The sequence below is a fragment of the Castanea sativa genome, chromosome 1, assembly GCF_040712315.1.
Source record: "Castanea sativa cultivar Marrone di Chiusa Pesio chromosome 1, ASM4071231v1".
Lineage (NCBI taxonomy): Eukaryota > Viridiplantae > Streptophyta > Magnoliopsida > Fagales > Fagaceae > Castanea > Castanea sativa.
Genome location: NC_134013.1, coordinates 8,985,390 through 8,998,630, shown reverse-complemented (window position 1 = coordinate 8,998,630; position 13,241 = coordinate 8,985,390). Strand labels below are relative to the sequence as shown.

The 13,241-nt window shown below is 31.2% G+C and overlaps 1 protein-coding gene across 1 annotated transcript; it reads right to left on the bottom strand.

Annotated features, from left to right (window-relative positions):
- Positions 1-323: 323 nt before the first annotated feature.
- Positions 324-12,487, bottom strand: LOC142633563 (laccase-14-like). Its single transcript, XM_075807811.1, has 7 exons — positions 12,307-12,487; positions 9,314-9,465; positions 8,801-9,045; positions 7,188-7,316; positions 1,977-2,586; positions 1,005-1,363; positions 324-682 (listed from the first exon to the last, which is right to left on the bottom strand). The coding sequence occupies exons 1-7, from the start codon at positions 12,412-12,414 to the stop codon at positions 480-482; spliced, it is 1,806 nt and encodes a 601-aa protein (XP_075663926.1). The 5' UTR covers positions 12,415-12,487; the 3' UTR covers positions 324-479.
- Between the last annotated feature and the right edge of the window lie 754 nt (positions 12,488-13,241).

Genomic DNA, 13,241 nt, shown 5'->3' with positions numbered 1-13,241 from the left:
AACATATTGTAACTCATTTTTTTCATCCCGAACATGAGTTTTTTGTCATGGACTTCAATGTAGACCATTCTAAACCAATGAGACTAAATTTTTGTTATGGTTTGCAAACATTACAAACTTAAAACCTAACATGTGTCATGTGAGGCAAGGGAAAGTAGATGAAACATGTGACCATGGGAGCAAAGGCATGTACATGTGGAGAAACTACCAACTCATGGCATCAAGCTCCAAGCGTGTGTATGTGTATACCCAGTCATGTAGGAGCATGAGCACATGAACAGTGCATCACACTATAAACTTAATTATTGAGATTCACTATTATGTGAAATGAAGGAGCATTGCTTTGAGATTATTTAATAATTTCTCTTGACTAGGAAGTACAAATAATTAAGGCAATACAATGTTCGATAAACTTATTACATAAGTAAATCAATCCATACATTCATCAAAAAATAAAATAAAAAAGTAAATCAATCCATTTAAATAAAAATTGTCTGATATTCTTTTCCATCTGGTCCATCATTGTTTTGGACCCGCGATTCTAAGGGAACATTACATGGAGGCAAGTGAGGAGGAGGTTTGCGGATACTTGTCTCCGTAGTGCCTCCATTCTTTACGATAAAAACAGCAGCCATACCCCAAGTCATATGTCTATCTATATGACAATGCCAAAACCACACACCTGCCAAATATTATTGATGTTAACATCCACAATTCTTAGACCAACCAGAATCAGATAATTAGATCAATTTTTAAATGCATGCATTTGCGATTCAATTTCCCCCCCTCCCCCTTCTCCTCCCCTTAAGTCAGTAGCAACTTTTTTTTTTCTACAAGTTTGATCCCATCTTCCCCTTAAACTTATTTTAAAAAATTATCCTTTTTTTTTTTTTTTTTATATTTGTGGCTACAAGATCTTGAGCCAACGAATGTTGTGTCTCTAATGCATGCACTTTTTATAATAATATAAACTAAACATATAAGGTAGTGATAAAATAACTTGCCTGGATTGTTTGCTACAAATCTGATGGCAAGCCATCCATTCTTAGGCACAACGAAGGTATTAACTTTAACTGGATCAACCAAGTTAAAATTTTTTGGGTCGGTTTCATTGTTATAATTTACATAACCACTTCCAACCACGTAAAATTTATGCCCGTGCAAATGCATTGGATGATGATTAGATCCTTGAAATATATTGGTACCTTGAAAAACAATCTCAACTGCTTCATTATAATTCAACACCCTCACCTTGGACCCAAGGTTTGCTATTGCCAGAGCATCTGGAAGTTGGTAAGATGTGAAGTTATAATAATAAGGGGGTTGGTCTGGGAAATCTGTAGTGTAAACCCCACTAATATTCCTGCATGAAAGATTTTAATATAATCAAATATCAAAATGTATTGTCATATATGGTAGAAGGATAATCATGTTGCATTTTGATAAAATATTCATACCTAGTCAGTAATCTATGCGATGTTTGGCAAAAGTCCTTTATTAAAATACACAATTTAAAAAAAAATTAATCTCTCAACCATAATATCACAACTTTAAAAGGATAACTAAAACATATATTGATTACATGGAAGAGGACCAAGTGATTATCAAACACTACATGGTCATTTGAGTAAAAGTCATAGTATTTTATTCTTAGTTTTTAATTATCGCTACTATGGCATCATAGGACATGCAGTGTCCGTAAGGTTTTGTTCTTTTTTTTTTATTATAATAATCTAACTTTTATCCTTTTAAAAATAAACCAGTTTTTATTTTTTTGTCATACATTTAACATAAAGTTACTAAAAACTAATCTGTTGATAAATAATATGAAAATAAGCTACCAAAAACTACACTTGCAATCATAAAGGAAGAAATGGAAAAGAATTGAAACTACATACTTTGTTCTTTATAAAAAACAACGCAATCTATATTAAAAATATATATAAAAAATAAAAGAGGGAAAGAGGGGAAAAAACCTGTAGTAAGCAAGCAGTACATCAGTATGAACTGGGTTATTCCAACTTATGTTATTCGCGCTTGCAGCTAATATAAGTCCTTCTTCGAGTGTTGTACATGTGGTATTTTTACATTCAATTTTAGCCATGGAAACTGTAATATACATTCTGGTGGTTATGTTTAAGGGTACATTTACAGGATGGTCTTTGCTTGCTAAGCTCCTAAAAGGGTTTGCATAGAATTTTCTGGCAGCTGTTAAGTCTTTGTAATTGGGAAGTGTACTTGGAAGGGAAGGAGATAATGGAATAGTATAGTTTCCTCTGTATTGGATGATCGCGGTGACATTGAAGTGGTCAAAATCTGTAGCAGCCTCCTGGTTGCTCCAGAGTTGTCGAGCAGCTATATAATAATGACCAAGAGTCTGATTTGCTGTGAGTAGAATATCCACGGTTTGTCCTGGGCCCATCATTATGTAACTAGTAGTTATGGGTTTGATATAATTTGCATCCATTCCAACTATTGTGAGGTTGTGTTCAGCTATTGCAAAGAACATATTTGCTGACACAACTGTGTTGACTAGACGAAGAAGATAGGTCTTGCCGTGATCAACCACTCGACGGTATGTTGTTTCTACAACATTAAGATTATGACTCAATTAATTCCAATGTGTGATTTATTTATGAATAACATTATATATATTCAAATTTTAGTAAATAAATTTTATAGACTGACATGACAATGAATATGATCACGGACTTAAAAAACCTAATAAATGAATATGTAACCACTTTTTTATAATTAGTAAAATGTCAACTTGTAAAAATTATGTAGTAGAGAGATGCTAGGGATACTACAAAGGGTGATGACAGGAATACTATAGATTTTACTATATAAGTCTTGCAAACTAACATGTCACTAATCACAAAAAATAATTCAAATACTCATAATTATCTTACAAGTGATTCTATTGATACTATAATCTTTACTACGGTAGAAATTAATGTGTCACCAATTAGAAAAAGAAAAAAAAAGTGATTTTGGTATTCATTTATTATGTTTTTAACATTCACCAATCACATCCATTTCCACATCAATTTGTACAGGTTATATAGTAAAATTTTCTTCTTTATCTTATTGAAGTGAAACAATCTCATTAATATGGCGTTTGGTATGGGGTAATGTTTTAGAATTTCTAGGAATGTTTAAAGATTCTCATGTTTGGTTACAAATCACGTTAGGGAATCAGATGCTAGGAGAATCTGGATTCCCCCCTTAAACCTCTCTCAGTAGGAATGTGGATTCTCTTTAAAACAGGTGGGAATCCAAATTCCCAAGCTTAAAGGAAATTGTATTTTTTATAAATTGACCATTTTAACTCTTTTTCCTTATCATTTAAGCAATTAAGATAAAATATAAAACAAATTATCAATATTTTTCCCCTTATCTTTATCTTTTCCCGCCAAAATAATATAAACAGGATAGACAACTATATTGATATATTCTTTAACAAAGTTTTATTTAGGTTTCACGTGTGGAAAAAAAAAAAGTAGTCAGGTTGTTTTGTTATGAATTAAACTCTTTTAAAAATTATTATTAAGAATAAAAGTATTTAATAATTTAAATAGTTATTTTTGTATTATACTTGTCATTTTGAAATGTTAGGCTATAATTTTAATGAATTTGTCATAATTAATAGTTTATATTTGGTTTTTTATTATTTATTTAGAGGAAGATTTTTTTTTAAAGACTTGGTAGTTCACATTCAAATCTAAAGATAGAATGAGAAAAATAAATAATTCATTTAAAATTCCTGGGAATAAACCAAACATTATCATCTCACACTCCTAATGAAACCAAACATAGGAATAATCACATTCCTAGGAATCTAGACGCCAAGAGTAATGTGGATTCCCCCGTACCAAACGCCACATAAGAGTAATGTTGCAAGTACTACAAGTTTACTAGATTGAGCTTACAAACTGATGAGTCACAAATTATAAAGAGGTGATTCAAATGAATATTTATAGGCTAGTTAAAACCCACCAATCACATTCATTACCATATTTTTTTTGCTACAAAAAGACCTTTAGCAAAACTTGTAGTACCTTTAGCATTTTCCATCTCTTTTTTAGCATTTCTCATCTTACTTATTACCCCATTAGTTTAGTTTGTAAAATTTTTGTCATAGACTTAGACTTTCTTGTAACAAAATGATCCAACGGGGTAGATATTTTGGACTAAGATTCTAGGGAATTCTATCACATAGGTTATTCTAATCTTGACCTTTTATTTTATAATAAACAGTTTTGATTATCACAATTGGTAAATATGCATAATGTACACAAACAGTTCGTGTACATCTGTTAAAATTAAAGTTACTTGTGTCTTACTTACTATTTTGCAAAACTACGTATTGTTTGCAAAGCTACATAACTAAACGTGTTACTTTAAGTTTAAATGTACAATAAGCGTTAAATATGAACAGTGTAAAAATCGGCTTGTTACATTCGAGTTTGTTAAATGTTAAAAAATCATCTTTTTTATTGAAACTTGTTGGTTGTAGCATCAAACAAGGAATATAAAATATTAAAAAATCTCAATAAAATGAATAAATGTTCAATACTAAATAAGCCTAAGGTTGCTTTTGGGATAAGCTTATATTGAACAACTTATTTTACTATTTAACTTATTTTTGTTACTATTTATGGATCCTATTGCATCTTTTAGTACTATTCTTTTTGGTACTATTCATGGGTTCCACTATATTATTTCAGCTAACTTTTAGTTTTATCTACAGTATTTTTAGTAAAAAGTTTTCAGTTTCAGTTAAATAAGTTATTCTCAAACAGACCCTAAAAGAGATTTTTAATATATTTAAAATATAGACCTGACAAAACACATATTCCAAGTTTGTGTCATTGTTCCTAGTGCCAAAATAACCGTGTTAAGGATTTATTATTATTATTATCTTAAATACTCTAAAGCTAGTGCAACACATATTACCTAGGAATGCCATGTATACAATATTTTTACAACAAAATCTAAGTAGTAAATTGTTGCTTGTTATAATTTAGGCCCACCATTAACATCACTTCTTCACTCACCAATAATAGCTTGTCATCGAAGATTTGTTATAAAATTCTTGTGAAAAATGTTGTGAACATAGCACTACTCTTACTACAAAAACTTAATAATTGATGCGACAATAAATGTAATTGGTGTTGTTTTACAAAAATAATAATGAGTATTTAATTACTTTTTATAATTAGTGACGCATCAATTTATATGACCTATATAAAAAATTTTGTAATTTCTCTTGCATTGTTCTCAAAAAATTTAAATTTTATTTGAATGTTCTAAAGATTAAATCGCACTTGACAGGAGTTAAAAGGTTATGATACAAAAATGATTGTATTTATCTAAAAAAAGATATGGTAAATGTTTACGTATTTTTGTTACTATTTTTTAAAAAATAAATGTAACATACCCATAATATATGCGTACCATTTTTTCTCTGTTTCCATATTTTTATATTGAATTTTGGAAACGAACTTTTGAAAGATGTCGAACTATACTCGTCCGTATGCTTGTCATATTAAACTCGTAACGTATTTTACTACCTATGTTGATTATACCGTGTCATTAATCCATTAAAAAAAACCTTAAAATAATGATGCAATATTAGCAATTAAAAAAAATTAACATGTTAGATTTTGAATTTTTTAAATTTATTTTAGTTTTCAAAAACTTGAAAAGACCCAGTTCTAAGAACCAATTTCACTATTGTACCTCTCGTCCTTCTCCACTTCTACTCTCACCGTCGTGCTGACATTGATGGCACAAGCCTGTCTCGAGCAAGATCTCGACAGCAACAACGATAGAGAACTTGGATCAAGATGGAGTCCGGCCCAACCCAATCACTTAGATCATAATCATCAAACCCACATAACATTCCCTCTCTCTCTCACTCTATCTAAATATATCTCAATTTCAATTTGTTCCAATGAAATTATCTATTTATTCTTCTCAAAAAAATAACAAATAAAATTATATATACTTATTATGTGCTTGCATTTTAATCAATGAAATGGATACCACATTGACATAATGTGTTGCAATTGGGGTGGCAAATGGGCGGGTTGGATCATAAATGGGTTGGGTATGTAATGTACCATTTACCAATTTATAACCCGTTTATATATAAATTATACCCAATACCCACCAATTTATCTAACATGACTCAGATACCTCTAAAACTACTTGAATACTCTCATAACCTCCAAAATGACCTAAATAACCTTAAATATCCAAAATGACCAAAATACCCCTACACTTCCAAAATTACCAATATACCCTTGGACATCCAAATTATCCCCAAAATCTCTAAAATGAACAAAATATCATCAAAATATCTAAAATGAGACAAATACCCATGAAACCTCTAAAATGACCAAAATACCCCCAAAATTTGTAAAATGAGCAAAATACCCATGAAACCTTTAAAATGACCAAAATATCTCTAAAACCTAAAAAAATTACCAAAATACCTCCAAATGGATTGAGTTAAGACTTATCTAAATTAGATAGTTAATGGGTGAGTTCATGGATATGGATAAAAATTGTCATCCCTAGTTGCAATTAGTGCTCAATTATTAGATCTCGAAAACATTACAATTCGGAGAATTTTATATGCTTGAAACTCAGAATTAATTACAGCTGTGTTTATACTTCTATTGTGCCTAGTTCATTTGAGTCTGCGTGCATTTAGTTAAGCTCTTATTGTTCTTCTGAAAATTTTATTTAGCACACGCAAATCCATATTTTCAGGAAATTAAAAACTAATAATGAAAGAAGAAAGCTAATTCAACTTCAATCTTAGATTTATGTGAAATTGAGAGATATTGAGACTGCGAAAGAAGTAAAAACTACTGAAGCATAAACTTGCCGCCGATGAGAGATCGACAATAAGACTGAGTCTTGGATTTAAGTTTTTCAATTTTTGAAAATTTAAAAATAAAATAAAAAATTCAAAATATGACATGTAAATTTAATTGATTCTTTTAAATATGAGATTATAATTTTAAGATTCTTGCTAATAGATTGATGACATGATTTAATCTGAACCTTTATTACAGAAATATATATGATCAAAATTAAAGAACTCTAGAAGATCTTAATTAAGAGTATTTCTGAGCTATAAAATCTAAAATATAATATACTATCATATGTACCTTTGGAGCATGCTCCCAAATCTCCTGGTTCGCCATTTATGGTGTAAGCAATAGAGTGTGGCAGGTTGTCATTGCCATGTATTAGGTCGAAATCATATTCAGCTTTTAAATTTCCACGGTACAATGAACCTGCATTTTCAACAAAACTTAATCAGAAATACACTAGCATAATATTATTCATTCATTGACCAATACATGCAGTTATATATAGAGGAAAAGATAAAGGTGTAGAGATTGTAGAGATATGACACATGATTTTTGGACATATGAGAAGGCTTAGAGTGGGTTCATGCATGATGCATCCAATAACAGAGCTCTCGACAATCAAGTTTCATTTTGCTTTTGATTCATTTGAACATGAATTTTTAACATATTAGAATTAGTCTCATGCCATACATTGTTTAATCAACAATCACGTATTAATTTTAAAAAATTAATAATGGACAAAATTTAAGTCTAATTCCTCATGTGTTGTATTTTATGTTCTTTAAGATAAATTTAATAATTTGATTTATTAGTCAATACAATTCATTGTAAATAGTTACAATTTCCAAAGCTACATGGTGGATTGAATCGGAGGGAGTCAAACTACAACACCTTAAGAATAAACAAAAAAAAAATATATTAAAATAATAGAACAAAAACTACTTTAAATCACATTATGAATGCACAACATGTAAGGCTAAGATTTTTGTTACAAAAATAGTATAATAAATTATAAGATAACTTATAAAATAACAAAAATCATATTTAATAACTTTGTACCGGCTGGTAGGGCCAGTATTTTTCGTTTCGAAACTCACTCCGGTATAGAAAACACCCCCTATCTCGTCTCGCTCTAAATACCAAACCATTTCGGAAGGTACCAACCATTTCGGAAGGTACCAGCCATTTTGGCCCATTTTGGCCATTCTAGTCGAAAAATGTATTTCGGCCCAAAATGGTTCCTTCTGCAATTTTTTCATTTAAATCAAAAATAAAATAAATAAATAAACAAACAAACCATGAACCAAAGGTTAACAGAGGCGTGGTGGTGGAACTAGCGGTGCTGCTTTAGTTGGGTTGAGCATAACTGAAGCTTGGTTAGACAAATCGACATTTTATGGAAGAAAGAGAGAACCAACGAATAAGTGGAGAAGGAGATGAAGGAGAAAAAGTAAGGAAAAGAAAAAAAAATAAAAAATAAGAAATGGTTGAAAGTTAAAAGTTATGGCTGGGATAAGAAGTAGAGTTACTGTCCACATCAACTCTCTTTTATTTCCAAGGCAATCACGTGGATCTTACAAGTTTCAATTTTGAAATTTTACTTTCTATTCTTATTTTTCCGTTCTTATATATATATATATATATTTTTTTTTAAGTCTTAGATAATGTTAGATTGATATGATATGTTGGATTTGGGCCATTTTTATTGGGCATGTTGGACTAAACATATAGGTTAGATATAAATTTAATAACTGTATACACACTTTTAACTCACATCACTAGCATCACATTCATATCTTTTCCATAAGAGCAAAATGATGTTGACACTTTATTGGGCAGACGTGAAATTTTTTTTTTTTTTAAATTAAAATCTAGTAGGATTAAGAGATTTAAAAATATAAGTATACCAAGAATGATTATATCTTCATCATGTGGTTTGGGAAATGGATAAGTTGTTCCAATAGTAGGCAAGATAACAATGGCACCATGAACATAGGCTCGTGTCCAATCGCTATGTGCGTGCCACCAGAGCGTTCCCTCCTCAGTGGAAAATATGACCTCATATGTGAAGTTTGATCCTGGTTCAATAGGACATTGCGTGATGTATTCTGGGCCATCTGACCATGAATTTCTTGGTTGCTTTACACCGTGCCTATAAGAACCATAAAATTATCCAAGGATTTGAATCTTGTTGTGCAGTACTTATGTAAGAGATAGAGTAATGAAAATATTTTTGCTTACATTAGTTATGTTTGGTTTTTTTTTTTTTTTTGTCCCTTATGAATGTGAGTTCATAGAACTCATGTTAAAGAACTGTTTTGATATATATATATATGTGTGTGTGTGTGTGTGTGTGTGTGTGTGTGTGTGTGTGCGCGCACGCGCGCGCGCGCATATTTATAAAGAGTGATTGAACTTACCAATGAATGGTCACCCCATAATAACCTTGGTTGTGAACATTGACATATATTGTGTCCCCTTTGTGTACCTGTATTATTGGCCCTGGAATACTGCCATTTACAACTAACTTACTTGATGTGTTACACAGCTTCATGAAGTTTTTCTTTGCAAGCTGCAAAATAAGAAGCATATATTGATAATTAAATTAATGTAACAAAAAAAAAAATCAAGCTATTATCATAGTTTTAAAAACCGAACCGGCTAGTTTTACCAGGAGTCAGTCTTTAATCCAGTCCAGTTATAGTTAAAAACCGAAAATAAGTTTAAAACATGTAAATAGTAAAAACCGGCCAATTCAACTGAGAACCGAAAACTGGCGTGGTCAAACCGGTTAACGACCGTTGGGGTTTTTTTACTTTTCCACTGAAACTACGTCGTTTTGGTCCTCAATAAGATCCTAAAAACCAACCCTAAGCCTAATCGGATCACTCTCTCATCTCAGTCTCACGATCATCCCGCCTCACTCTGCCTTAAAAAAGAAAAACCCATGCGAAGAAGAACCAAAAACACCAGCCAAAAAAAAAAAAAACATATCGGAAACCCACAAACCCGGTAATCCAAAACCCATGAACCCAGAATTCCCGCCGTTGCCGATCATGGTGCTGTTTTACTGCCGCTTTGACCGAGCATATAGCTTCGATGGGTCGGTGGCTAGGCAAATCTGATGGCTGGACAAATCTGATGGGTCGGCGGCGAGTGAAGGAAGAGAGATAAAAAAAACAAAAAGGAGAGGGTGAGCTTCTATGGAAGATTTGGATTGGCTAGAGGGAGAGAGGAAAAACAAAAGGGGAGAGGTTGAACGTTGAAGAACCAGAGCACGTACGAAAAAAAAAAAAAAAGTAAACAGAGACAGTGACAAACAGTTCAGAGTGAGAGATAGATCTGGGTCCGTTTGGATAGAACTTATTGCTGAAAACTAAAAACTGAAAACACTGTAGCAAAATAATTTTTAAATGTGTGAATAGTGCCGTGGGACCTATTTTTAATGAAAAAGTTGCTGAAAAGTGAAATTTGTAGGTCCATAAATAGTGCACGGATGCACTGTTCATGAGAAATTAGTCAACAACTACGGCTGAAAAAAAAAAAAAAAAAAAAAAAAAAAAAAAAAAGCTAAAAACGCTGAAACACAGGATAAGTTGAATCCAAACGCCCTCAGAGATTTGAGCAATTATTTTTGGACTTCTTAGATAAGGAGAGGAGACTCAGGACCATCTTTTTTAAATGTTGTTGGATACTTGCCACGTTGATGGTTCGGTGGGAGAGGCAGACAATTTTTTTTTTTTTTTGAGAAATACGTTTGTGAAATTGTGATATGTCTTAAGTGGGTTTGACCGGTCAATCAACCAAAGAATTAATTGCACTTCTTTTTGTCTCTTTTTTTTTCAGTTTGTGTAGGTGTCCTGAAAATAAAAAATCATTAAACTCGAAAGAACAGTATATAGTTATCTCCAAAAATGAAACAATAGAACAATGAAGTAATGAAGAACCAGGCAACCAAATCAATAAATTTTTCCATGTTAAATGTGATCCCTAAGGCTTATCCACAGTCATTGATCAGTTTTGAAGTATATACAACGTACAGTGTGAATTTGAAGTAAGAAAGTAAAATATACTCAAACTAAAAATTATATTTTAGAACCAATGTTCTGTCAAAACCCGTTATAAAAATAAAAAAATTAAAAAACAAAAAACAAAAAAAAATAGAAAAAGCAAAGAACTTAGTGATAGAATCAATTACCTGACAGTGAGAGAGAGATGGTGAATGACCCAACGAGGCTCGAAAAGATGCTAGGCTCGGAGAGATGGTGGGTCAGAGAGATGGTCAATATAAAGGGAGAGTCCGATGAGGAGAGGAGCCACCGACGACAGAATGAGCCACCAATGAGTTGAGAGGAGAGAGAGAGAGAGAGAGAGAGAGAGAGAGAGAGAGAGAGGACAGGTCTTGTGTTTGAGTGGGGTTTGAGCTTCTATTAATTGCACTTCTTACCGTAGTAAAGTTATTGCAATATTCAAGACAAGCATAAAATATTTTTATAATAAATACAATTTTTTTAGAAAAAATATTTAGAGGGTGTTTGGTAAAGTAGTTTAAGATGAGATTTTTGTAATTTGAGATGAGATTTTTGAAATACTTGTGAGTGAAAATGTGTGTGAATATATGTGTAATGTTGTTTAAAATGTAAAAATGTGAGTTTGAAATAGGAGACCAAACAGGCCCATAGATGTGAAATTATATTAACATAGATAAATATCTTTTAAATTAAATAATGGTTTTGCTAAAAATACTGAAAATTATATATGATAATAAAACTTTAAAACCAAAACTTTTTTTTTGGTAGTTTGTTTAGGTTAACTTCTTTTTCTTTCTCTAAAAAAATGATAATTTATTTTTCTTTTAATTTGAGTTAAATTTAACATGAAAATACTTTTAAAATTTTATATCTTTTTTTTAGTAAATATCAGTAGCTATACCTATATTCTTATTTATTTAATTTTATCTTTTTATAGTTATTTATTTATTAATTAAATTATTTTTGACGTCACTGGTTTGACCACCGGTCGAACCCCGATCTAACAAAAAACCGATAACCAGTCCTTTTTTCAGTTCTTTCACTGTATCGGTTTTTAAAACTGTAATTTTATTCTCCATTCCAAGTGATAAGCTTATCCATTCAAACCCACAATATTGCAAAGTAAAATGTTAAAATTATTTCAAATTTTACTACAAAATGTTACAAACTGACGTAATGATGAACATAGTTGATGAATTTCAATAACATAACAAATAAAAATCAGCATCTTTTCATGTGATTAATATAAGTATTATGTCAACTTATAAATCTTATACTATAAACTTTGCAATATCTTAGAATCATTCCAAAACAGGAAACACTTTGCTATTATAGTCAGTGCAGATAAAAAAACAACTATATATAATATGGTAAGTACTTACAACAAATTCATAGTAATGGACCTCTCCTTCGACCATGGAAAGACACTGTGCAACAAGAAACAAAAAGCCAATAAAGTTCAACAGGCATTCTTTGTTCTTGAAATTCATATCTTTTACTCTAGCTGACTCAGCTCACTCTTTCTTTTGTGAACTTGACGTTGTTCTTTGAGAGCTTCAAATATATAAGCCTAACTAATGCGTTACTACTGACTATTTAAAAATAATAATAATAATTGTCCTTGCTCTTTAGAATTTAGATGTGAACGTGGTGTTCTAGTGACCTCATATATAATTACCAAATTTTCAACTCCAATAATGTATCACGTGATTATTCTGCTTTGCTGACCGCTGCAACCACCAGTTGACGAGTGATCTGATCTCTCCAAATAGGGACCAAATCAGGATTCGATCCAGGGGGGCCAAAACTTAAAACAAAATTTTCTTTTATGAAAATAAAAACTAACATCTATTTTATATTTAACAAAATTACTACATATAAAATAAGTGTTTCTTAAACATTTGATATTATAAAAATGTCAACAAAGTATAACATATAAAATTAGTGTTTCTTAAACATTTCAACACATTTATCAAAATGGAACTCGACGCTATTTCAGAGAAAATCCAAAAATATATATTTAAGGACAAATCTTAATTTTTTAAATTACATATACATATATATATATATATATATACCAAAATTTTTTTTTTTTTAATTGAGACTATTAGGACCAAAATTTAAAATTTCCTCACACATATATACACTACTTTTGGGGGGGGGGGGGGGGGGGGCAATGGCCCCCCTGCCCTAGTGTAGGTCTGTCCCTATCTCCAAAGTAGTGGCTCTGAAAAACAACTCTTTTATCTCTTTCTCCCTTCCTCTCACTGTTTTGTATTGTTATGTTTTCTTTTAACTGAGACGTACCTCTAGTCTT